This window comes from Myotis myotis, unplaced genomic scaffold (assembly GCF_014108235.1).
Source record: "Myotis myotis isolate mMyoMyo1 unplaced genomic scaffold, mMyoMyo1.p scaffold_m19_p_9, whole genome shotgun sequence".
In the NCBI taxonomy this organism is placed as follows: Eukaryota; Metazoa; Chordata; class Mammalia; order Chiroptera; family Vespertilionidae; genus Myotis; species Myotis myotis.
In genome coordinates this window covers 28851732-28878775 of record NW_023416401.1, presented here as the reverse complement: position 1 = coordinate 28878775, position 27044 = coordinate 28851732, and the positions used below count along the sequence as shown (strand labels likewise).

The following is a 27044-nucleotide window of genomic DNA, read 5'->3' as shown; positions in this document are numbered from 1 at the left end:
CAACCTGGACTACGGAATTGCTTGCAGATACGCACGGTGCCATCCATGCAGGCTACATCTTTACAACAGTCGCTCTTTCACCTGGAACATCCCTGCATTTTGCTCCTCTCAGCGAGGATAACTCCTACAGTAACATCAGAAGTGGCTTCCTGCCCAGCTGGTGTGGTTCAGTGCTTGAGCCTCAACCCATGAACCAAGAGGTCGCTGGTTCCATTCCAGCGAGGGCACATGCCGGGGTTGAGAGCTCCAGCCCCAGCAGAGGGAGTGCAGGAGGCAGCCGACCAATGATTCCCTCTCATCATTGATCTCTCTCTCTCTCCCCTTCCTCTCTCTAAAGTCAATAACAACATACACACACACCCAGTGGCTTCCTACAATTCCGGAGAGTTTAGAAGTGTTCAGCCTGAGAACTTTCGGAGAAGCTGAAACTGAAACGGATTTTCCACCCAGAAGACAGTTAAGACCTCAAAAAACAAAGCTCTGAACTTCAGTTGCCTCATCTATAAAACGGCTTGGTCACGCAGCCAGCAGTTGGGGCGGGTCCCCACTGCCCGCCCCCGCAACTTCAGCTCCCAAACTGCTGCTGCTCAGCTGGTGGCGGGGCTTCCAGCATCATCGGCCCGACCCGTCCGGGCGTCGTGGGCGGGGCCTCCGGGCGTCGTGGGCGGGGCCGCCCCCTTCGGACGCCCCCTGCGCGCCCGCTGATCGCAAATAGACGCCGACGTCATGACGTCATGTTTCCTCAGACGCCTCCCGGGGTGGCGGGTCACGTGAACCACTTTTCGCGGGAAAACTGTTTTGCTGGCGGAGCGGAGAGGAGCGCGGCGCTAAGATGGCGGTGAGCGGGCGGGTGCGGGGCTTGCGGGTGGTCCCCGCGGCTCACACGTCAGTACCCCCTGGGGCGCGGGGCAGTGGGGGGCGCGCGCCAGCAGCTGGGACGACTCTGGGGGATGCGGCGCTGCGCACTTCTAGTCCTTGCCCTCCTTGGGCTTATGCCCGGCCATGGCCCCCACCCCCCGCCGCCGGGGGTCGGTCCTTCGGATGAGGTTGGGCTCGGGTTTGGAGCTGATTTCTCGGGGTCTGCAAAGCCAGCGGGCGCGCACCGCTCGAGGCCGGGTGATGCTGCCTCCCGTCCCAGCCTGGGGGCGTTGGGCTCGCCGAGCGGGGCGCAGCCTGCCAGACCGCTGTCGCCTGCTCACTCCGCACGTGCTGGCTGGGCCCTCTCTGTGCCTGGCAGCAGGAGTAACACAAGACAGACAAGGTCCCGCAACTTCCTGCCTTCTTACTGTAATATTTTTTGTCTCTTTGTCTTGTTCATTTTTTGACCCTTCCACTAGTCTGTGAGCATCAAGACCTCTTACGTTTTGTTTAGTTTTTAATAAATCTTTATTGTTGGAAGTATTACAAATGTCCCCTTTTATCCCCCATTGACCCCCTCCAGCCAGCACCCGCCCCAGGCCCAGGTCTTCACCACCCTAATGTCCGGGTCCACGGAAGACCTCTAATATTTTGGTTGCTCTTGTATGGAAGTGCCTGGCGCAATGTGGGTGCTCAAATGGGTGGGAATGCTTGCTTATGGGGAGGAATAGACGATAAACAGGGACAGGTGAGGTATCCTCGGTGACTTGTCATGGAGAAAACACTGTTGTGAGCGACCCGTTGTTGGGGGAAGTGATCTTTGAGCTGGTTCCGGTGTGTCAAGCCATTGGTTCAGCTCAGGAGAGCTTTCCATGTAAAGGAAACAGCAAATGCAGCCTTGAGGCTGGAAGGGATTTGGTGTGGAGGACAGGATCACTGTAAGGAGGCCACCTTACCATAGGAAGCTAAGTCAGCCCTCATCTTCTTGGTCTTCCCTTGCAGGAATCATCTGAATCCTTCACCATGGCCTCCAGCCCGGCCCGCCGTCGGCAAAGCAACGATCCTCTCACCTCCAGCCCTGGGCGAAGCTCCCGGCGCACAGATGCCCTGACCTCCAGCCCTGGGCGTGACCTTCCTCCCTTTGAGGATGAGTCTGAGGGGCTGTTAGGCACAGAAGCACCCCTAGAGGAAGAAGAAGAGGATGGAGAGGAACTTATTGGAGATGGCATGGAGAGGTACTTTCATTCAAGGCCCTGCACTCCACACACAGTTCTGTAGAGCGCCCATTGTGCGTCAGTGACCTTGCTTTTGAGAGCATGTTGGTTCAGGGTCTGGGGGGAGACAAACAGCTTCTTGGGGCCACAGTGTTGGTCTTTGTAACTTGCTGTATCTAAGACTGCACCTAAGGACAGGATAAGCCCCCCAGCTCCATGAGATGTGTGGCCCCAGGAGATATAAGGGCTCTCTAACCTGGAGGACCATACCAGGGATGTCAACTGGGAAGGACAGGAAGCAGGCAGCTGAGTGTTTTTCTGCAACTTCAGAGAAACAGACTAGGGGGTGGCGGGTGCCGATTAATCAAGATTTAGATTCGAATCAGCAAACGTTTATTGTGCCTAATCTGCACCAGGCCCTGTGTTATATACTTTCACACTTATTAGTAAACATATAAACATGTATTAAAGGTTATTGAGGCTTCATGCTAACACAGTGAAGTAAGCTTTGCAAGAAAGCAGGGTTACGTGTCTACTGCCTTATCCCATACTTACAACTGGGACTTGGTAGGTGCATCAGTAGTAGAATTACGTGAATACCCAGGAGCCTCATGAACAGTCTCCTTCTGAGACTTGGCGTTCCAGAATCGGTGTGTGTGAGAGGACTGGACAGGCCATCCCACAGTCCACAGGGAATGCTTTGTGAGCCATCCACCGACTGTCAAGGGCACTGTGAACCATTCAGATCTTTGCTTTAAGTGCTGTCATCTCGCCGAAACCGGTTTGGCTCAGTGGATAGAGCGTCGGCCTGCGGACTGAAAGGTCCCAGGTTCGATTCCGGTCAAGGGCATGTACCTGGGTTGCGGGCATATCCCCAGTAGGAGATGTGCAGGAGGCAGCTGGTCGATGTTTCTCTCTCATCGATGTTTCTAACTGTCTATCTCTCTCCATTCCTCTCTGTAAATCAATATATTAAAAAAAATAAAATAAAATAAAATAAGTGCTGTCATCTCAGACAATCAGGCTGGGTGTGCAGTACATGCCAGACTGGAAGGAATGAGGAGTCTGGGACCACCATCCCTGGACAAGTCCTTGTGTGCTGTGGAGTTGTTCAGGCAGTACACCCCTCCCTCATCCTCTACCCTCTGTTTCCACCTCTCCTTGCAGAGAACGAGAAGCCCTTTGCAGGGTCCTCTGGATAGAGGTATCTGAGGGCTAGCTGGGCCCAATTAGACTGTGCTTTTATGGCTTTTTAATAAACATGTTTATATTTTAAATTTACCTGTTGTAAGAATACAATTCAGGGCTTTTTCGTCAATTTCCTGAGTTTGGCAACCATGACCACAGTCCAATTTTAAAACATTTCCTTTTTGGGGACGTTCATCCCAATAAGACCCCTTGTGCCTATTTACAGTTAATCCTGGTTCCCATCCCCACCCCTAGGCAGCCAATAATCTCCCTAGATTTGCTGCCAATTCTGGCCATTTCGTACAAATGAAATCATAATATATGACTGGATTTTGTGACAGGCTTCTTTCACAGTGTGGTTTTCAAGGTCCATCTGTGTTGTAGTGTGTGTCAGTACTTCATTCCTTTATGTGGCTGAATAATGTTCCATTGTATGGACAGACCACATCTTTTTATCCATGACCATTTGATGGACATTTGGGTTCTTTGCACTTTTTGGCACTTAAGAATAATGCTGCTATGAAGTTTTTATGTGAACACAATGTTTTCAGTTCTCTTTGACAAATACCAAGGGGTGGAATTGCTGGGTCATATGATAATTCTATGGTTATTTATTTAGTTCGTTAATCCTCTCCTGAGGATATTTTTTCCATTGATTTTTAGAGAGAGTGGAAGGGAAGGGGAGAGATAAAGAGAGAAACATTGATGTGAGAGAGACACATCAATTGGTTGCCTCCCTTATGCCCTGACAAGGGCCAGGGATGGAGTCTGCAACCGAGGTGTGTGCCCTTGACTGGAATCAAACCTGGGACCCTTCAGTCCATAGGCTGACATCCTATCCACTGAGCCACACCGGCTAGGGCTCTATGGTTAATCTTTTGGGGAACTGCCAGGCTGTTTTCCAAAGCAGCTGCAACATTTCACATTCCCACAAATGGTATATGAGGGTTCCCATTTTTTCCATATTCTTCCCAACACCTGTTGTTTTCTGTTTTTTAAATAATAGCTATCCTAATGTGTGTGAGGTGGTGTCTCATTCGGATTTTGATGTACATTTCTCTGATTCTTTTTTTTTTTTTTTTAATATATTTTATTGATTTTTTACAGAGAGGAAGGGAGAGAGATAGAGAGTCAGAAACATCGATGAGAGAGAAACATCGATCAGCCGCCTTCTGCACATCCCCGAATGGGGATGTGCCCGCAACCAGTTACATGCCCTTGACCGAAATTGAACCTGGGACCTTTCAGTTCACAGGCCGACACTCTATCCACTGAGCCAAACCGGTTTTGGCCATTTCTCTGATTCTTAATGATGTGGAACATCTTTTCACATGATTTTTTTTTAAATATATTTTATTGATTTTTTACAGAGAGAAAGGGAGAGGGATAAAGAGTTAGAAACATCGATGAGAGAGAAACATTGACCAGCTGCCTCCTGCACACCTCCTACTGGGGATGTGCCCGCAACCAAGGTACATGCCCTTGACCGGAATCGAACCTGGGGCCTTTCAGTCCGCAGGCCGACGCTCTATCCACTGAGCCAAACCGGTTAGGGCTTTAAAGAGTTTTTATACTGGATACAAGTCCTTTTATCAAATATATGATTTGCAGATATTTTCTCAATCTGTAGCTTGTCTTTTTCCTTTTTTTAATGGTGTATTTTGTAGCACAAAAGATTTTAATTTTAATCAAGTCCAGTTTATCAATTTTTTTATGGAATTTTGCTGAAGACGTTTTATGACTTAAAATTCTTGAAGAGTGAGATACGTTTTCCCTGAGAATTTAAGAATTCAGAAACAGATGAGCCCAGAAATTTACCTGTCTCTGGCTTCTGTTTCTAGCATCAGCAGTATACGATTACTTGGTCTGAAAATGTAGTTTGACAGAGTAAAAAACAAGGAGAAAACCCCAAGTAGTAGCAGTTGCCCTAATCGCCACTTACTGACAAAAGGGAAAAGTCAAGAGGGTTATCTTGGGAAGGCAGTGCGGCATGGGGAACAAACTTTACGATTGGTAGTTGGATTGTTTTTTGACACCCAGCTCTGCTGATCGACTATTGGCAAAAGTCATATTATTCCCTAATGCTCAGTTTGCGCCTATTTTGGATGGAGCAGTGATGTCTACTTCCCAGAATTTGCAGGGAGAGAGGTTCCTTGTTAAGGCATCATTCCCTTTCAGATCGCTGCTAGATGACAGTGTGGAAGATGAGCCCTTGACGGTGTTGGAGAAGCTGAGAGGCTTGCGCCACTGGGCAGGCATATGAGAGAGGCTGATTTGGCTGATGTCAATAGAAGACCCTCCCAGGACTTGAAGGGGTTTGAGGCTGCATTGTCTGAGGGGGGAAACTCCTGCCCACCCAGGGAGCTGGGGTTGACTCTCTGAAAGCCTTTTTAAGTGTGCTCATTGGCATTAAGTACATTCACATTGTTGTGTGATCATCACCACCATCTCTAGAAATTTTTCATACCAAGCTGAATTGTACATTATTTGTATTTTTGTGATTGGCTTATTTCACTAAGCATAATGTTCTCAAGGTTCATCCATATTGTAATGTGCGTCAGACTTTCCTTCCTTTTGGAAACTGAGGAGTGTTTCATTGCCTGGATAGGCCACACTTGGTTTATCCATTGGAGATCCTTTTGATCCCTCTGTGTTTCTGGCCTGGAAACTTCAGGCCCAGGCCCAGTTGCTGGGTGGTGTTTTGGTGGTTTTGTTTTCTGGGGTTGTTGTTTTTATATATGTATATACTAACAGGGTCCATTTGGGGGTCTCTCAGGGACTACCGTGCCATCCCGGAGCTGGACACCTACGAGGCTGACGGACTGGCCTTGGACGATGAGGATGTAGAGGAGCTGACAGCCAGTCAGAGGGAGGCGGCGGAGCGGGCTATGCGGCAGCGCGATCGTGAGGCTGGCCGGGGCCTGGGCCGCATGCGCCGTGGGCTCTTGTATGGTAGGTTGAGACGTCCACACCCCCAAGGGGACTAGTCCTGCTTTCAGAGCCTCTGGGAGCTGGGAAGGAGTGCTAGGGAAGACCACTCCAGGATGTCCCTTTTGTCCCCAGACAGCGATGAAGAGGAGGAGGATCGCCCCACCCGGAAACGCCGCCATGTGGAGCGGGCCACAGAGGACGGTGAGGAGGACGAGATGATCGAGAGCATCGAGAACCTAGAGGACCTTAAGGGCCACTCTGTGCGCGAGTGGGTGAGCATGGCCGGCCCCCGGCTGGAGATCCACCACCGCTTCAAGAATTTCCTGCGCACCCATGTGGACAGCCATGGCCACAATGTCTTCAAGGAGCGCATCAGCGACATGTGCAAAGGTTTGGCTTCTGTACTCCGGGCCTCTGCTCACCGTGATCCACCTTGCAGAACTCTCCTGCAGAAAATTACCACTTTGGCCCAGTAACAGCACACTGAATGGAGATTGGAGTGTAGGCTACATTAAATAACTTTCCTGTTGCTGGTCAGGAACCAGGCCTCGTGCCCACAATGTCCATCTTTCAGACAAATACGAAAAGTATTGTGAGTCTGTACTAGGACAGTCCAGCCGACTGTCCCAGGAGCACCTCTGTACACTGAAGTGTATTTTAACATGTTTAAAATTTGGCACGTCAGCCTCAGCCAGGTGGCTCGGTTGGAGTGCTGTCCAGGACACCAAAAAGGTTTCTGGTTCGATTCCTGGTCAGGGCACATACCTACTTTGCAGGTTTGATCCCTTGTTGGGGCCCATACGGGAGGCAACCGATTGATGTTTTTCTCTCACATCAGTGTTTCTATATCTCTGCCCCCCTCCTCTCTCAAATCAGTGAACATATCCTCAGGTGAGAATTTAAAAAAATAAATTGGGCAGGTTTTATGTAAAAACCTGGATTACTACTTTGATTAGAAAGTAGCAGCATATTTCTGTGGGACAGAAGTTACTTTATAAGGAGGCAGGCAGTTCTTTGTTTCCTGCTGCCCCCTCCATGTCCTGTGTCTTACATTGGACACAGTTTATTCTTTGGTTTCCTTCCTGGTCCTTATAGGCATTTCAGGTTGCAGCCCTGCTGTATTAGCCATTCTGTGTGTATTATTTTACTTAATTCTCCCAGTGACTTCCTCATTTTACAGATTGGGAAGTTGAGGCTCAGGATGTGTCACTGAATCTAAGTCACATAGTTAAAGCAAGGCGGACTTAGAAGTGAGAGCTGGGCTTTCTCTCCTCGCACGGTGAAACAGAAATCGCCTCCTCTGGCTTGACACTGTTTTATTCCCCTCTAGAGAACCGTGAGAGCCTGGTGGTGAACTATGAGGACCTGGCAGCCAGGGAGCATGTCCTGGCATACTTCCTGCCAGAGGCGCCAGCAGAGCTGCTACAGATCTTCGATGAGGCTGCTCTGGAGGTCGTGCTGGCCATGTACCCCAAGTACGACCGCATCACCAGCCACATCCACGTGCGCATCTCCCACCTGCCTCTGGTGGAGGAACTGCGCTCACTGAGGTGAGCTGAGGACAGGGCAGGGCCCGAGGGTGTGGTTCTTGGCACCCTGTGGCTCAGGCATCATTCAAGAGAGCTTTTCAAGGTGGTGGTGTGGGCGGATGGCTGCGGCCAAGGAGAGGCCTCAGCCATGAGTTTGGCTTGCATAGAGTGGGGTACGATGGATCTGGTGGTGCCAGGCCCCAGATTTTCAGGATCTGATGTTGGAATGCTCTCACATGCTGGCCTCACCTCTCCAGAGGGTGCAGGTCAAGCATCGGGGCTCCAGGCCGCTGAGGTACCCTCTCATCTCCACAGGCAGCTGCACCTGAACCAGCTGATCCGTACCAGCGGGGTGGTGACCAGCTGCACAGGTGTCCTGCCCCAGCTCAGCATGGTCAAATACAACTGCAACAAGTGTAGCTTTGTGCTGGGGCCTTTCGCTCAGTCCCAGAACCAGGAGGTGAAGCCCGGCTCCTGTCCTGAGTGCCAGTCAGCTGGCCCCTTTGAGGTCAACATGGAAGAGGTGAGCAAGCACGCAGCACGGGTCCCGGTCTCGGGTCCCTGGTTTGAAGGGCCTGCCTGACATTTTAGGCAGTTTGGAAAACCAGCATGGCAGCAGAGGGAAGCAAGAAGGTATTGTGTGTTAGCCATACTATAGGGCAAAGCACATCTGTCTGGCCAGCCTGTTTAGTTTTGCCCGCAAGATGTTTTCAAAAATTCAAGCCAATATTTAAAAATTGATTGATTTTGTTTAAAGCATCAAAGTTGATGGCTTCTTATGAAAAAATGGGAAGATCTGGCTAAACTGGGCCCACTGTTTGCCCAGCTGCTTTCCAGCCCATCACTCACCTGGAATGCCTGCGGTCCCATTGGCACTTCCTCTTAATGTTTCTGTACCTGCCTCTGCGTCTTTGGTTGGGGCTCTTGGATTGGAACCACCTTAGACACTATATTCAAGAGACACTGCTCAAAGCCTCTTGGCCTTACGGCTCTAGGCACATTGCATATGCCTTTGTAGTTAACAACTTCATCTATAAAGTCATATTGCCTGCAGTAGATGCACAGATGTCCTTGTGCCTTGCTGCCCTGAGTGTTGGCTTACTCACCATAGTTGCCTTGCCAGAAAATGCCTGGGAAGTCGTGCTTTTAAAGCTGACCTGTTTAAAAGTTCAACTATGTCTTGCCTGGTGAGAGACATCTGCAAGACTGTACTTCGCCTGAGCCCATGTCTCTGCCCAGGCTTCCCTGCCCTGTCTAACTTTCCTCCTTTATGGATTCCATCTTCACAAAAGTCTCTTGTGTAGGAGCAGAGCTTGAGGTTCCACCCCTAGGGAACTTGAGACAGTAACTAGTAGAGGATTAATAATTATAGCTGGCATTTCTAGAGTATTTTCCAGGTGCCTGGTGAAACATGTAGTCCTCCTCATGCCCTCTAAGGCAGGTACTATTACCCTGTCTTGCCAATGAAGAAATTGGCTAGGGTCACCCAGCCAGGAAGTGACTCAAAAGATTAGAAGTCAGACATTTTGACTCAGCATCTCTATAAACAGCTGTATTACATGGTCAAGGTCAGACAATATCATTCAGTGCTTGAAAAAGTGTGAAGTGTACCCCACAGGGACAGGTCCCATGACTGTGTGTTTGTCCCTTGCAGACCATCTATCAGAACTATCAGCGCATCCGCATTCAGGAGAGTCCGGGCAAAGTGGCGGCTGGCCGGCTGCCCCGCTCCAAGGATGCTATCCTCCTCGCCGATCTGGTGGACAGCTGCAAGCCAGGAGATGAGATAGTATGTGGCCAGGAGTGGGCTGGGAGGGAACTGAGCTGCTAAGGAGATTTGTGGTGGGCTGAGGGAGGGGTTGATGGCAGCTGGGGGGAGTGGGATGAGTTCTTGAGTGACCCTTGTACTGGACTAGTTATCTGGAACACTGGGTTGAGGACTAGTTGTGCTTTGGTTTTGTTGAGTTTCTCATTTTGATGTCTGTAGCATGGATGATTTGAAGGAGAAGCAATTGGATGAAGCTAGGTGTGGAGGTAGATCCAGCTCCCACTGTGACCCCGGCCGGAGCTGGCCCCACTGACCATATGGTCTGCCTTTTCCCAGGAGCTGACCGGCATCTACCACAACAACTACGATGGCTCTCTCAACACTGCCAATGGCTTCCCCGTTTTTGCCACGGTCATCTTAGCCAACCACATAGCCAAGAAGGACAACAAGGTTGCCGTGGGGGAACTGACTGACGAAGATGTGAAGATGATCATCAGCCTCTCCAAGGACCAGCAGATTGGGGAGAAGGCAAGTTGAAGTCTTGCAGGGCTACTGTGCTCTGCAAGGGCTCAGAGAGGGTGTTGTGGGTGCACAGGGCTCGCTGCCCTAGCCTTGGCTACTACTCCAGGCTGCCCTGATACCTCAGTCTTTATTTATTTCCAGGTATTGGAAACTGGACTTTGCTTATTTTACTTCCAGTGGCAACTCAGTAAACTTGCCTTGATGGGGGTCCCACACTCCCCATAAATGTTGGTGAGATTGGCCTGAGCCTGTGTCCCCACCCAGTTAGGACAGGGTTATAAGGATTCATCAGGTCATGTGGAGCCCATATGAAATTGAAATGGAAGCAGAGCTATAGCAATAACTTGTCTCAGGTAGGTGTGCCCTGGTGTCAGACGCCTACCCACAGTCTTCTCCAGGAAGAGCGCTGCTGCAGTATGGTTTTGGTTTTTTCATGTAGACCTTGTCACTCAAGGTTGGGATGAAGGGGATTGGCATTGTAGACACAAAGATATAGAATGTTAAATTTCTGTTCACACAAGTCCTCTCCCATTTTACCTGCTTAGGTGTCACCAGCTGTCAAGTTGTAGGTGTTCTCAGGCTCAGACTTCTCTTAATTTTTTTCCTTCTTTCCTCTCTGCTTCACTCTCCATTTCCTGTTCAGTTTTTAATGCCGAACAGTTTGGCTGTCTCTCTGGTCTATGCTTTTCTGCTCCTAAAGAGCCTCAGTTAACAGTGGTTCTCAACCTTGGCTGCACATTAGAATCACCTGGGAATCTTTTTAAAATCCTGATTTCTGGGCCTCATCCTCTGGAAATTCTGTTTCTTTGTTACTAATGTTGTGGCCCCACCCCATTACAAAGAAACAGAATTTCCGGAGGATGAGGCCCAGAAATCAGGATTTTAAAAAGATTCCCAGGTGATTCTAATGTGCAGCCAAGGTTGAGAACCACTGGTTTAGGTGAATCAGTTCAGGTCCTAGTGCAGGGGTCCTCAAACTACAGCTCCAGGCCACATGCGGCCCGCCGAAAATACTTATCCGGCCCGCCGGGTGTTTTTGCCACCGCTGCCTGTCCTGCTTAGCAGCCGACTCGTCTTGGGCCCGCAGTGCACATGTGTGGAATGTCTGAGGGACAGTGAACTGGCCCCCTGTTTAAAAAGTTTGAGGACCTCTGTCCTAGTGACTTATTTAATGAATGGGATCCTTCTCTTTATAGTCTGTAAACTCCCTGAGGGCAAGGCCAGATCTGATGGCTCACCTCTGCCTGGACCACCTTTCTTTGTCTGCCAAGACTTGGGAATCCACAGGGGTCGCAGATATTCGTCAGCCTCAGAAGGACTTCAGTTCTGCCAACATATTCAGTCCTGGAATACCTTCTAGGGCAGGGGTGGGCAAACTTTTTGACTCGAGGGCCACAATGGGTTCTTAAACTGGACTCAGAAGAAGGAACTGTGGCCGTGTTTCCTGACGTTGCCATGTTAACACTGCTGCTGGTGAAGGAGCGGAGGGGAGAGCAAGAGAACCCTCCGCTCTTTCAGCTCCGCAGGCGGATAGAACAGCCGAACGGGCCGGATCCGGCCCGCGGGCCGTAGTTTGCCCACGGCTGTTTTAGGGTCATGTTCTGGGATCTTGGTGGGAAGTCTGACATGGTCCTTGCCCTCATGGAGCTTATATTTTATCAGGATTTGAATTTTGGCATAATCCTTAGTATGATCAGATGAACTCCCCCCATCTAAGAATGAGATGATGGTAGTATCTATTGCAAAGTTGTTACAAAGATTAAACAGATGAACACGTGATGTGCTAGCTGTGGACTACTCAGCAGCTAGCTGTTACTAATATAGGTTCTTAAAAAGTTGAACTGGATACAAAAACTAGGTGGAGGTGCCAGCATGGTGTGTGGAAAGCATAAAGGACCAGTAGGAAGGTAAACATAGCCTTGGGCCTGGCACCTCAGTTGATCCCTCGAATTGTCTCTTGTTCACAGCAGGGATGCAGGTGGGTATTCTGAAGAGTGACGGGTTAGTGCACACAGTTAAGAGCATGAGCTTGAGGTTAAGTGAAATAATTCATGGGAAGCACTGTGATATTTCCTGTCAGGTCTGGGTTTGAATTTACCCTTCTTATCAGCTTAAGTTGGCCTGTTATTTTCTAAGAGTCACTGGGTCAGCCACAGGGCATGGTGGGCAGTGTAGGCAATAACACAGTTGCCCCTTCCCCTACTGCCCTAAAAGGGAGGCAGGGGGTGTCCGCTTGGGAACCTGCCATACACAGCAAGCAGGTTCCAGGCCGCTTCTCGTGGTCCTGGAGGGGAGACACGAGTTCATGCTGCAAGGCTGCCCGCTACCAAAACAGCTCTGAGTAGCGGTCCGGATAAAGAGTTAGGACTGACAGCACACGGTGTGTAGGAGGATAGGGAAGCTGGGGCAGGGTATCTTCCAATATCCCCAATGCAGATGAGGGTTTAATAAGCAAATTGTTATATGTTCCCAGTACTGGGTGTCTGCTTGGCACTGTTTAGGTAATTTCCAGATAGTAACAACGATCCTATAATCTAGAAGTATCCGCGTCCATTTTATTGATGAATAAACTAAGGCACAAGAGTTTAAATAAGTCACCCACGTCACACAGCTAACAAATGGCAGAGCCAGGATTTCTGCCCAGGCAGTCTGGCTTCAGAGACTCCCAATGACTGCACCCTGCTCCCTCCGTACAGTAGCCAGAGTTTCAGAGGATGCATGTGTACTTGGTAATTGTCAGTTCTGTGGGGTACCCTAGCACAGGTCCTGATCTATATTTTAAAACTTTATTACAGAAGTTTTCAGTTGTGTATATGGAATGGTATAGTGAACCCTTATACATCCCTCACTCAGCTTCACCAGTTGTCCCAGTCTGGCCAAGCTTGTTTCCTCTGTACTTGCACCCCCTCTCAAGTATTTCCAAGGATATGCCAGCATTTTATCTGTAACTATATTAGCATGTGTCTCTAAAAGACTCTACTAAAACCTAATCACAGTACCATCATCACACTTAAAAATACTTAGCAATTCCCTTCTATCAGTTATTTGGTTGGTGTTGGCATTTCCATGATTGTAAAGTTGTACGTTTTATGTCGTTGAGGTTTCTGTGCTATGAATATTGCAGGCTCCTTGCTCCAGAACTGGAATCAGCTATTTTTCCAAACAGTCCTGTGGGAAATATTCTTTCCTTTCAGTGGGAAACAGTATTTGGAGACGTCTGCCTCTAGATGCACTAGGCCTGGACCACTATGAGCCACTAATATTAACAGTGCTAACAGCCTCTGCTTGGACTGGGTATTGCAGTAAATTTTAGGGTCAGAGAAAGAACCAAAAAAGGTGCAGTGTTGTGGAAACAGACCTCTACTCCTAGCTAGTAAAATCGTGGCAGGAGGCCTTTCTGGCACCAGCACCACTGGTACCAGCAGATCCTGTTGCCAGAAGGTCCTGCGGTCACACGGTCCTGACTCTGGTGGATAGAGGCCATACACAGAATAGATGGCTGACCCTGAGCGCCAGTTCCCAGAAACGGGTTTCCCTCATCTCCGTGCTTTCAGGGAAGCCGGAGGGAGTAACTCTTCCACTTGGCTGTGGCTGAGACCAGACAGCTGGATCCAGCACTGTGGGGGTGGGTCTCCCTCAGCACGTCTAGTGCTGATTTCCCGACAGCCTCATCCCGGGGCCTGGTGCTTCCCACGCCGCTCAGTCTGGCTTGTGAGGACACCGTGCTTTGCAGACGGTGGAAAGGTTGAGAATAGTGAAGCCACAGCCATGCACAGGTGGAAGCTGACTCCCATCAGCAAGATGTGTCTCTAATGTCTCCTTTCATCTTAACATTCAGCAGATTTTGCATTCTCTCTCTCTCTCTCTCTCACTCTCTCTCACACACACACACACACACACACACACACAGATGGGAAATGTTTCAGTGACTCACCGGTTGAAATGACCTGAATTCCTGGTGGCTGCGTCTCCCTGATGCTCTGTATTTATATGTTTCAGTGCATCACCTGTATGTTGCATTGTGTGCTTATCACCCAAAGTTCAGTCTCCTTCCAACACCGTCTATTTGACCACCTTTACCTTCTTCAACCTCCCCTAACCCCCCTCCCGTTGGTAACATCATACTGTTGTCTGTGTCATTGAGTTTTCTTTGATTGTTTTGTGTGTTCATTTGTTGCTTTCTGTTTTATATCCCACATCTGAGTGAAATCTTATGGTTCTTCACTTTTTCTGACTTATTTTGCTTAGCATCATATTCTTAAGATGCACCCATGTTGTCTCAAATGGCAGTATTTCATCCTTTCTTATGGCTGATTTGTATTCATTCCATTGTATATATGTACCACATCTTCTTCATTCATTCATCCATTGAAGGACACTTAACACTGTTTCCATGCCAGATCTGGCTTTGTATTGTATTGTATTTCTCCATCACAGGCTGACCACAGAGCTTATGTGAGGTGTCTTCCTGCTGTCAGAACCTGGGTTTTGTCTCCTTTCTGCTCTTGATCTGCAACCTTGGGGTAGTCTTTTTTATTTTTTTTTTATTTTATTTTATTTATTTATTTTAGTTATTTATTTATTTATTTATTTATTTATTTTTAAATATATTTTTATTGATTTTTCACAGAGAGGAAGGGAGAGGAACAAAGAGTTAGAAACATCGATGAGAGAGAAACATCGATCAGCTGCCTCCTGCACACCCCCCACTGGGGATGTGCCCGCAACCCAGGTACATGCCCTTGGCCGGAATCGAACCTGGGACCTTTCAGTCCGCAGGCCAACGCTCTATCCACGGAGCCAAACCGGTTTCGGCTTTTTTTTTTTTTTTTCTTTTTTTGGGGTAGTCTTCTTTAAAGTAGGACAACATAAAGGGGTCTGACCAAAATTCTTTTCAGCATTAAATTCTGTGACTCAGGAAGAGCCAACCTAACAAGGCCCATAGTCATAAGGTCGGGCTTAAGGCCAGATGTGGTGGGATCGAAGCAGCTGTAGTGTGTGGGTGCTTTGGGGCTGGAGCTTCTCCATCCCCTAAGACTGGAACAGGGTGGTTATCTGCCCAGACTCCAGAGCAGAGATCCTATTCCCATGGCTCGCTCCCTTCCTTCTTCAGATCTTTGCCAGTATTGCTCCCTCCATCTACGGGCACGAAGACATCAAGAGAGGCCTGGCGCTGGCTCTGTTTGGAGGGGAGCCCAAAAACCCAGGTGAGCAGCCTCTGCGGGGAGTTTGGTAGGAGGCAGAGTCTAGATACCAGACAAGGCAGGACTCTGTATTTAGAGCTTGCTAACAGGTGGCTCGGTCATCACAGGGGGACACAGCCCAGGGCGTGGCATCTTGGGCATCACAGTGTCCCTAGCTCTACCATTGCCTTCCTTTGTGAGGAGCAAATTCATCTTTGCTTCACTCCTGTTTTTAAAACTTTCTCTTTTAAAAAATTGTTTTAACTTAAAAATATATGTATTTTTACTTATATTACATCTTCTTCGTAAATAGAAGTTAGAGAAAAGCCAAAGTCACTGTCGACCACCCTTTTTAATCCTAGTTCCCTCCCTGTAGGTCACTCTTCTGGTCTTTGTGGTTTGTGCACTCCCAGACCTTTGTGTGGCTATTCATAGGTTTAACACACGTACTTAGAAAACACAGGATTTCACACAAAAATGCACGTTTCTCCTTGCAGTTCCTGTATGTGTGTATAAGTGAGTATGCATAAAGGATCCATCTTACTTTTTCTCACTCAAGAAACACATCTTTGGTATCTTTTGGTATTAGTGCATACCGAGCAAGTTCATTCTTTTAAATTACTGTATGTAATTTAAATTAAATCATGGTCCATATAGCATAATGTATTTGGTTATCTTTCTAGTTAGAGAACATTTAAGTTGCTTCCAGTTTTTTACATTTACAAAGAACATATTTATATGCACCTCCTATGTACCCATTTTTCTGGGTTCATTGCTCAGTAGTGGCATTGCTGATCCTAGGGTATTGCATCCCTTTCTGGAGAGAATATTTCGTTGTCATTCATAATAGGCTAAGAAATTGGAGATAAGCCCTTTACCCCTTACCTTCCTTTCGTCTCCACTCCCTCTCCTCCCATCCTTGCCTGCAGGGGGCAAGCACAAGGTGCGAGGTGACATCAATGTGCTCTTGTGCGGAGATCCTGGCACAGCCAAGTCTCAGTTCCTCAAATATGTTGAGAAAGTGTCTAGCCGTGCCATCTTCACCACCGGCCAGGGGGCTTCAGCTGTGGGGCTCACAGCATATGTCCAGCGGCACCCCGTCAGCAGGGAGTGGACCTTAGAAGCTGGAGCCCTGGTTCTTGCTGACCGAGGAGTATGTCTCATCGATGAATTTGACAAGGTGGGTTCTGGACCTTGTGGGTGATGGATTCAGGGTGTGTTGGCTTAGCCCACAGTGGAGGATAAGTGTTAATGAGGCATATCATGGAGAATCGTGCATTCGACTCCTGCAGATGAATGACCAGGATAGAACCAGCATTCATGAAGCCATGGAACAGCAGAGTATCTCCATCTCGAAGGCTGGCATCGTTACCTCACTACAGGCTCGCTGCACCGTCATTGCCGCTGCCAACCCCATAGGTACACCAGGCACACTAGCTGGCAGGGCTCAGGGCCTGCTAAAGGGGACAAGACCTAGAGAGACCCTGCCTTTGGGAATCAGGAGCCCACAGCACCCCTCCTTCAGTCCCAGATCTGGGTTAGGAATTATATAACAAACGGCGATTCTTTCTTGCCTGGCCTGCCAGAGTGGGAAGTGATGTGCCTGCGTTTTTGTTGAGCCATGTTCTCAGAACCACCATGGCCATTCTTAGAACACCTGAGAGAAGAATCTAGGTCATTGTCTAAGTGTGGGTGGAGTGGTTGCTAAACCCAGCCAGCAAGTGCTTAGAGAGCCCGGCACCCTCGCCTGTCTGGTTGGCTGTTCCTGCCAGGAGACAGGCATGCTCTCCGTCCGAGGCGATTTCGGTCTGTGGCTCGGGGAAGCCTCTTCTGTCTCTTGTCCAGACCACCTCAGACAGCGGGCGCGGAATCTCCACCCTCCTAGCTCCTCTGCCGAAGCGCTCTTCCCCTCTGTCACTGAGGCAACTGGGGTTGGAGAGCACTTTGTATGGCTCAAGAAGAGAAGGTGTGCGGGAGCATGAACCTGATAGCTTCCTTTGCGTTACAGGGGGCCGCTATGACCCCTCACTGACCTTCTCAGAAAACGTGGACCTCACGGAGCCTATCATTTCCCGCTTCGACATCCTGTGTGTGGTGCGGGACACAGTGGACCCAGTCCAGGTACACAACCACCTGTCCCAGGTTCCATGCAGTAAGTTCTGGGAACCTCCGTGAGGCTTGGGGCCTATGGTGTGCCAGGCGTGAGGAAAGGGGGCACCACATGGACCTTGGCGTGTTTTCCACTCTTGTTCTCATATCCAGAAGTCAACTTTGATTTCTGTTTCCTTCACTGGTCCACTTCCCAGCTGTCCATCCAACACAGTCCACAGTCTGCCACCAAGTTCTATTGGTCCCACTGCCTGAGTTCACTTGCTGCTTCTCTTGCTCTCATTGAAGTACTGTGGTGTCTGGTGGTTAGTCTCCTGGCTTCCACTCATGCCCAATTTAGACCTCCAGTTAGAAGCCAGCCTGTCTTTTGAAAGCATAAGTCAGGTCATGCCTTTCCTTCTTAAGAACCTGCTAGCAGCTTTCCCTGTAACTCACAGAGAATCCACCATCCTTGCTGTGGCTGCCTGCCTAAGAGATCTCTGCACGTATCTCTTCTTCCTTTCCTCACTTCATCCACACCTTAAAGATGCCAGAGCTTCCAACTTGCTCTTTTTCCTTCCTGGAATGCTCTTCTCTGGGACTGCCAGATGACAGAGGTATTCTAGCAACCTCACCTGGAGAAGTCTCCTCAGGCCCTCACACATTGCCTTACTTCTCTTCTTAGCACATGTTACTTTCTGTAATTAATTTAAAAACTATCTTTTCTACCCTCCCTGGAGGTGAGCTCCATGAGAGCTCGGTCACATTTACCAATGGACCCGGGTACCTAGAGCTGCCTAGCACATAGTAGGCCTGGGATATAAGTGTTGAGAGAACATTCTTCTGAAGCATATCAGCTTGCACTTCTTCCAGCCAGGCCACGAGACTCCCCTGCGACCTGCCCTCTTCCATCTTGTCTTAGGATGAGATGCTGGCCCGTTTCGTGGTCGGCAGCCACGTCAGACACCACCCAAGTAACAAGGAGGAGGAGAGGCTGGGCAGCACCCCAGAACCCACCATGCCCAACACATTTGGCGTGGAGCCTCTGCCTCAGGATGTCCTGAAGAAGTACATCATCTATGCCAAGGAGAAGGTCCACCCGAAGCTCAATCAGATGGACCAGGACAAGGTGGCCAAGATGTACAGCGACCTGAGGAAAGAATCCATGGTGTGGCCCTGGGAGCCAGAGGGCTGGGTGGGGTTGGGTGGGGCAGGAATAGGCAGCAGCTTTCTCATCCTTGTAGTCAGTTAATCCAAAAAGTGCTAAAGCAGGAAGGCTTTTTAAAGGAAACTTACATAACTTAAACCTGAAGTGTTTTGTTTCAGATGGCACTTATGTGTGCGTGCATTTGTCTCTGTGGGTATAGGACCAAGGTCTTTTGACAGCCACTGATTAAGTTCCATGTTGACTTTGCATAAATCTCACCCAAATCATCAGGTGCTCTGAACTGGTTTCAGTTCTCTGATGGTAGGATGAAGATTTAAAGGCAGCATGCAAGCATTTGGAATACAGAATTCTTGTAGATTGGTCCTTCTCACACGCCTAATCAAGATCACAACTCTTTTTTTTTTTTTAACCTTTTCATCAAGTCTTCTTAGAGCATTCAACTTAGTTTTCATAAAAACAACAGCTTATTTTTTTCTACATTGTACATAACAGTAGCAAGGACAGCTGGCCACAAGTATAACAGATTCTGGGATGCATGTAAGTGAACGGTTGGGGGCAAAATGTGCAGGTGTGATAGTGGCAGGCCATAGCATAGGCATCCACTGGGCACTACCACACTTCAAGGAGGAATAGAAAGTGAGCTCACCTGCTGGCTCTGTGGAGCACTTCTGCCATAGGGTGGTTAGATGTGCCCTTTGGGTGTGGGCTTTTGGCATTGCCACTGTTGTTTCCTTGGCCTCTCTTCTGCCTGAGGAAATCTGATGCTGTCCTCCTCTCCAGGCCACAGGCAGCATCCCCATCACAGTGCGACACATCGAGTCCATGATCCGCATGGCAGAGGCCCACGCGCGCATCCACCTGCGGGACTATGTGATAGAGGATGACGTCAACATGGCCATCCGAGTGATGCTGGAGAGCTTCATCGACACGCAGAAGTTCAGTGTCATGCGCAGCATGCGGAAGGTGGGTGTGCACTGAGGTGGGGTTCCTTAGGAGCTCAGGGTCAGCTTAGCACAGGAGGGAGGCCACATGGGCATCTCGAGACGCTGGCCTGGCACTGGCTTTGCTGTCTGCCTGGCAGCAGAAGGCCCTGGCTGCTCTTGCTGGTGGGGAAGGAGCAGGTGGGAGTGGGGTGACCACATCCTTTAGTTCTGAGTATCCTGGCAGGGAGGGATGGTGATTTTTTTGCTCTTGCCTCATGCAGACCTTTGCCCGCTACCTTTCATTCCGGCGTGATAACAATGAGCTGTTGCTCTTCATACTGAAGCAGTTAGTGGCAGAGCAGGTGACTTATCAACGCAACCGCTTTGGGGCCCAGCAGGACACTATTGAAGTGCCTGAGAAGGACTTGGTGGACAAGGTACGGGCACAGATGGGAGGTGAGGGCAGGGTTGGCTATCTGGGGAGCTGTCAGTCATCTTTGGGGGCAGAAGGTCCTTGCTCTGTCAGTGAGTGGGTGGGCCTCGGATGAAAGCCATTTATTGGGTGTTTGTAATGTGCTGAGTACTGTTCCGTACGTTTATAATCTTGACAGCAGCCAAAAGCGGTAAGTCCTGTTACTGTTATCTCCTCCTACAGAGGAGACATCACAGGGCACTGAGTAGCTCTCCTGAGCCCACCGGCAGTTGACAGAGCTAAGATGGCAAGCCTGTGTCTAGCTTCAGACCCTGACACAGCCAGCCTCTGCCCTGGTTGACTTTCCCTATAATGGAGATGGGAGGCCTTCCCAGCCTGCGGTGAACGGGCCTTAGAAAGCGAACTGAACCCAAGGCTACTTGGGCATTCTGGAATCCATTCCCATGGCTCACTTGACTTTTTCTCCTTTTAGGCCCGCCAGATCAACATCCACAACCTCTCTGCCTTTTATGACAGTGAGCTCTTTCGGATGAACAAGTTCAGCCATGACGTGAAGCAGAAGATAATCCTCCAGCAGTTCTGAGCCTCTACAGCAGCTTCCTCTTTCTGGCTGGGAAGTCTTTCCATGCTCACGTCACCCCATGCTTCAAGGATACAAAACCCAAGTGCAGGGAACACAGAGTGTGGTGGGGCCAGGTCTGGCAGCTGAACTATCTGGCTTCCCCAGGCTGCTGGGCTTGGGTTGTGGCTGGGAATGTTATTTATTTCTTAGGCTTCTTTTCTGCTTCTCTCACCATCTTAGGTGGGCATGCTTTACCAATATTTCTTTTTCAACTGCCCAGTAACCCACCATTTATGGGTGGTCTACCTCCACTTCATCCTGGACCAAGTCTAGTGTGTTCAAGATACAGCCTTTTAGATGGCTAAGCATATAAGGGTTTTCTTGGCTTGAGTTCTATATCCTGGATGCTTTGGCCACTTTGGCTAAAGAGCAAGTTCAGGTTATAGGTAGTGTTCTTCTGAACTTTGTCCTGCACACCTAGGCTTCTGTGAGTGGAGAAATCGTGTGGGTAGGAAAATGCCCCAACCCCTCTACCCTCTGTGGCGACACAGCTTGGTTTCCTGCAGGAGAAAGGGTCAGAGGGGTTGATATGCTAATGAGGACCACTGCTCATACCGCTTAGCCTTGCTGTGTTAATCATTTTTCTCCTACCTAATCATTTCCCCGTTTTCTTGTTTGTACATTTAATTTGTTTCTGTGGTTTAAGTTTTTAATAAAATCTAAATACTTTGATCCGTTGGTCTCAATTCTGTCTTCATATAATAGCCTGTGCTGAAACACAACTGAGCCTAGATGTTATCTCTAGTTTGACCAAAACTGTGTCTCTGGTCAATAGACCAGAGGCTTTTTTTTTTTGTAATCCTCACCCAAGGATATGTTTTTATTGATTTTTAGAGAGAAAGAGACATCAATGTGATAGAGTAACATCAACCAGTTGCCTCCTGACCGAGGATCAAATCTAGGTATGTGCCCTGACCAGGAATTAAACCTGAAACCTCTTGGTGCACGGGAAGATGCTCCAACCCACTGAGCCACCTGGCCAGCACAGACCCAAGGCTTTGTTCCTGATTATGGACCAGAACCTCATTGATATGGACCAGAACCTCACTGTCCTGAGAGCTTAATGCTTAAGGGAGTGGTCATGCAAGGAGAAGGAGACAGGTGAGTCAGGATGATGAATGAGGCCAGTTTGAATCAGCTTTCTGTCTGTTTCCCCATTCCACTTGCCAACGAATGTTCTTAACTTCTTACTGTCCTGCCTCACCTAGAGAGTGTGAGATGCGCTACCCTCCCTGAACATGGATGTGTTCTTGTCCACCCACCCAGAAGCTCTCCAAAGCCCTTTAGTTAGGGCTGTTTTATAGAGTCTTCATTAGGTAGACATGATAATTAAATCATTGGCCATTAGTGATGAGCTCAACCTCCCAACCCTCTCTCCTCCCCAGAGGTCAGGGGCTGAGGCTAAAAGCTCCAACCCTCCAATCACAAGGTTGGTTCCCCTGGCAACCAGGCTCCATCCTTAGGGGCTTTCCTAAAGTCACCTCCTTAACCTAAACTCAGGTGTGGTTGAAAGGGGTTTGTTATGAATAACAAGACACATCAGCATTACTACTCCAAAGCTGGTTCAGGAACCATGATAAAACCCAAATGTTACAGCAAAAGATGATTCTATGGTTCTTATCACTTAGGAAATTGCAAGGGTGTTAGGAGTTCTGACAAGGAGCTGAGACAAAAACCAAAATACACATTTCTGATTCATAATATCACACAGGCCTAATACGGCCTCACATCTGATTGTCATAGACAGCTCTTGAAGGTTGTAAGCAGGAAAGAAACACAGTCCAACGTATTTAATAGATGATCCCATCTGGTTACTGTAACTTGTACTGAAGAGAGAAGAAGAGTTGAGTGGAAGTCTGTGGTGTAGCCTAGAGATGGTGGTGGTCTGGACTCGGGTTGGGGAAAGTGGAAATACTTTAGATCAGTTATGGTGATGAGCTCGGCGTGTCAGCATTTTGAAAAACCCTAACTTCACTCTGGTGCTGTGTCACATATAGAAATTTTTTGATATTTGCAACCATAGTAAAACAAAGACTTATATTTTTGATATTATTTTATATATTTAAATGCCATTTAACAAAGAAAAATCAACCAAAAAAATGAGTTCGCGTGTCACCTCTGACATGCGTGTCATAGGTTCGCCATCACTGCTTTAGATATATTCTGCAGGTAGGTTAGACAAGATTTAGTGATGAATGAGCAGTGGGAGAAAAGAAGAAACCATGGATGATGACCAGTTTCTAGCTTGAGAAACAGATTGAGGTTTAGTAGGGATAACCAGGAGTCTCATTTTAGACATGTTGGCTAGATAGGCCTTTCAGATATTAAAGTAGAAATGTGAACTTTAAAGACAGATTTGAGTTTGGATTGCTGAGAAGAAGTTTGGGCATGAGCTGGAATCCACTGACAGCTGTCACAGAGAGAAATGATTGCCGAAGGGAACTTGAGTGTCTACCATTTGAACCAGCAAAGGACCCTTAGGAATGGGCAGAAGGTGGGAGGAAAACTAGGGGAGAGGGTGTTTATGGAAGCCAGAAGAAAAAAATACAAGGAGATTGAGGTCAGTTTGGGCCAATGTAGCTGAAAGATCAGAAAATAACAAACCTGTCCGTTGTACTATGTTTCACTGAATATAAGATGCCACCTAGTATAAGAATCACCATTATTTTATGTGCAACCAAGACAAAAATGCTAACATTTAGAATGATTAGATGTCATCAGCCATAAGCCATCCCATTCTAGAGATGTTGGAAAATTATTTTAAATGTGCATCTCAAGGTGAAACCTGGTATTTGTGGTACTGTGGAGGTTGGTGGTGACTGATGAGCAGTTTCAATGCAGTGTGAGTAGAATAAAGGGGAAGTTAAAAAGTAGAAATTGTCTATGTAAGAACTTTTGAAAAGTTGGGTTCTGAAGTGAAAAAGGACAGCTGGCAAGGTACACAGATCAAGGGAAAGCTTTTCTTTTTGGTATTTACTTTAGGATTGAACAATTAAATTTTTTATTCATGCAATAAAAGCTTATTAATAGATTAATCTGGAAGATAATTTTGAGTGAAAAAATAAAATGCCAAAGATGTATCAAATATATAAAATTTTAAAATATATAATGATACCACATACTGTTTATGTATATGTGTTAAGTATGTTAAAGATAACATAAAAGTTATGCGTATGTATTCTTGTTTTCTTTAGTATCGGGTTTATTGGGCTATAATTTACATATTATATCATTTTAAACTTACTTATTTTAGAGAGAGGAAGAGAGAAAGAGGGAGGGAGGGAGAAACATCAATGTGAGACACATTGATTGGTTGTCTCCCGCACGCACCCTACGGGGCCAGGGACGGAACCTGCAACAAAAGGTACGTGCCTTTGGCCAGGTATCTCTCCTGCGATACTTTGGTCTGTGGGCTGACACTACCCACTTAGCAATATGGGCTAGGGCTCTTTTTTATTTTAGCCATCTTAATGTTAAGTGGTTTTTCATTGTGATCTTGATGTGCATTTCCTTGATAGCTAATGAGGTTAACTATCTTTTTTTAAAATATATTTTATTGATTTTTTACAGAGAGGAAGGGAGAGAGATAGTTAAAAACATCGATAAGAGAAATATCGATCATCTGCCTCCTGCTCATCTCCCACTGGGGATGTGCCCACAACCCAGGTACATGCCCTTGACCGGAATCGAACCCGGGACCTCTCAGTCCGCAGGCCAATGTTCTATCCACTGAGCCAAATCGGTTTCGGCAGGTTAAGTATCTTTTCATTTGGGTGTTGATAATTTGTGTATCTTGTTGGAGAAATATCTTCAGATTTTTGCCCATTTTTAAAAATTCAGTCGTCCTTTTTTAATATATTTTTATTGACTTCAGAGAGGAAGGGAGAGGAAGAGAGAGATAGAAACATCAATGATGAGAGAGAATCTTTGATCAATGTTGAGAGAGAATATTTGATTGGCTGCCTCCTGCACGCCCCCCACTGGGGATTGAGCCCACAACCTGGGCATGTGCCCTTGACCAGAATTGAACCTGGGACCCTTTATCCGCAGGCTGATGCTCTATCCACTGAGCCAAACCAGCTAGGGCTCGGTCATCTTTTTATTATGGAGTTATTAAGAGTTCTTTATATATTCTAGACACAAGTCCTTTATCAGATTTATAATTTCCAAATATTATTTCCCATTCTGTGGATTGCCTTCACTTTCTTGGTAGCGTCCGTTTGTAATATATCCATCCTACTTGGTAGTCTACCATAGACTAACTTCTATTTAGAATTCATAATTTCGCTTAGATTAACCTGTAAACCCTCTTAAATTCATCCTAAATGTTATAAGGCTTATGTAATCATATCCTGTAATTTGCTAAGAGTTTAATAGGAAGGCTAAAACTTGATTAAACTTCCTTTCCCGCCTATGCCATCCCTGACATTGATGGTTGCCAGAGCTGGTTTTTAGGAACAAGCCCAGGCTGTTGTGCAGCGCCAGGAGTTGATCTCGCAAAAACTGCCCAAGGCCAGTTTCAAGCGGCTTCGAAGACCCTCTAGTGACCCTCTCAAACTTTTCTCATTGTAATACTAAAATCTCCTGCCAGGGGCCGTGATTTTCTGCCATTTTTGAGCACTCCATGCATTTATGGGCCTGTTTCCTAACTATGTATAGATGATGTAGCTCACCTTAAGTTTATGCATGATTCCCCTGAATAAAGACAAATCCGATCCTTTGAAGACACACTGTTTTTGGAAAGTGGCCCCCGATGTGTCTGTCCTTGATTGCTGGCTCAGAATTAGATTTGTTCCTTCTTGTAAAATCATCTCGAAGTCGTCTTTTGGCTGGCAACTACTGACTAATTAAACTCGGTTCTGTCTGGTAATACTTTAAAGCACAAAAGTTTAAAAAATCTTTTTATTACTACAACAAGCATTTATTTCTCGTTCATGTTATAATCAGTGGCTACAGGCCAGCTGCTTCAGCTCTGCTCCACGTGCTTTTTTTTTGTTTGTTTGTTTTTAATCTTTGTTGTTGTTGACAGTATTACATAAGGCTCCCTTTTTCCCCCATTGACCCCTGAGGATCACAGTTGCTGCCCTGGGACCCTGCATCTTGCACCAGTGCCTCAAAGGACACATGCAGTCCCTGCCTGTTACCCACAGATACAGCAGGTGGGCTAACACGGCACCATCTCACTGCATTATCTGCTCCCAGATAGTGTGAAGGTGCCCAAAGTCACTGGTCTCCAGGTTCGAAGCTGCTTGGATCCCAAGACTGCACTGTCACACACTACAGCCACCACCAGGAGTAATGATTATCCTTTTCTTGTCCCTCACTTAGATGGCAGTGCTTTTCATATTTCTTCATTAGTATGATGATTACTGTAGGTTTCTGGGAAACACCCTTTTTTAAATTAAGTAAATTTCTTTCTACTTCTTGTTTGCTTCTAAAGTTTTTATTTGTTCCTTTTAACAGAAATAAATGCTAAGTTTCATTGCATGCCTATTTTGGGGGGAGCCTCTCCTAAAATTTTTTTTAACTTGGCTCTCTTATTGCAGATAACTAAATTAGTGGCTTTTTCTAATACTGAACCATTTTTTAATTCCTAGGATGAGCCCTACTTAATCAGGATATATCAATATTTTTAACATATGGCTGTAATCAACTTGCTCATATTTTCTCTATAAAAGTTGCATCTGTGTCCGTTAAGACTGACTTAGGGTTTTTTTCTATTTATATTATTCTTAGTTTTTTTCTGTTTGTTTTGCTTTGTGGTGGTTGTTTTTTGTATCAGGGTTATAATAGCCTCATAAAGTAAATTGGGGGGCTTTCTAACTTTTTTCTGGAAGAGTCATGTTCAAGGTTTGTAGAATATACTCATTTTAAATGGGCCTTATGTCTTTTTAAGGGTAGATTTTCTGCTGTCTTTAGTAGTCCCATTGTTATTGGTTGGTTTAGCTTTTCTACTACTTTAATAAATGTCAGTATTTTGTTTTCTTTAAAAGTATTCATTTCAATTAGATTTTGAATTTTATTAATAAATTATGTTGAATTTAGCTTATGATTTAAAAATCTTATTTGTAGTTTTGTTCCCATTTTCATTCCTAATGGTATTTTTTTACATCTTCTCTTTTTTATCTTGATACTAAAGGTTTTATTTCTTTGTTCACCTTTTCAAATAACAGGCTTCTATTAATTGGTTCTACCAGGTTTTATTGTTATTTTAACAGCAATAGAAATTCATTGATGTGTATGTGTTTTAAAGCTTCTTAAATTGAATGCTTAGTTCACTTTTAACCTTTTTTCTCTAAAAAATTATTTGTGGCTATAAAATATCTCTGTGAATTGTTGGCTGCATCCCATGGATTTTGATATGCAATAGTCTCATGTTGTCATTCATTTCTAAATACACTAAAATTTATATTGTGATTTACTTTTTAACCTCAGACCTATTTAGAATGGCATGCATTTTGACTGTGGGTTCTCCATCAATTTAATCTCATTTGCTTTTTTTTTCCCTTCAAGTGACTCCTCATCATTTTAGATCCACCAATTGATCCCATCTTGTTTTCCAGTACTATTTTGGACTGAAGTATATATAAATGTACATTTCTATGATTTCTAGGGTC

The 27044-nt window shown here is 46.8% G+C and overlaps 1 protein-coding gene across 2 annotated transcripts in view; it reads left to right on the top strand.

Annotated features, from left to right (window-relative positions):
- MCM2 (minichromosome maintenance complex component 2) overlaps positions 1-21099 on the top strand; it is a 34461-nt gene extending 13362 nt beyond the window's left edge. Inside the window, exons 1-16 of one of the 2 annotated variants that reach the window (XM_036321770.1) lie at positions 687-838; positions 1861-2093; positions 6037-6212; positions 6324-6581; positions 7522-7741; positions 8036-8243; positions 9375-9509; positions 9825-10016; positions 15124-15217; positions 16123-16373; positions 16486-16612; positions 17202-17314; positions 18204-18449; positions 19230-19412; positions 19654-19809; positions 20278-21099. In XM_036321770.1, coding sequence (XP_036177663.1) covers positions 833-838; positions 1861-2093; positions 6037-6212; positions 6324-6581; positions 7522-7741; positions 8036-8243; positions 9375-9509; positions 9825-10016; positions 15124-15217; positions 16123-16373; positions 16486-16612; positions 17202-17314; positions 18204-18449; positions 19230-19412; positions 19654-19809; positions 20278-20388 — 2709 coding nt within the window. In that variant the 5' untranslated portion in view covers positions 687-832 and the 3' untranslated portion in view covers positions 20389-21099. Of the gene's footprint in view, positions 1-686; positions 839-1860; positions 2094-6036; positions 6213-6323; positions 6582-7521; positions 7742-8035; positions 8244-9374; positions 9510-9824; positions 10017-15123; positions 15218-16122; positions 16374-16485; positions 16613-17201; positions 17315-18203; positions 18450-19229; positions 19413-19653; positions 19810-20277 lie in introns of those variants that run through there. The other variant, XM_036321771.1, reaches the window with a different exon arrangement.
- The last annotated feature ends 5945 nt before the right edge of the window (positions 21100-27044 follow it).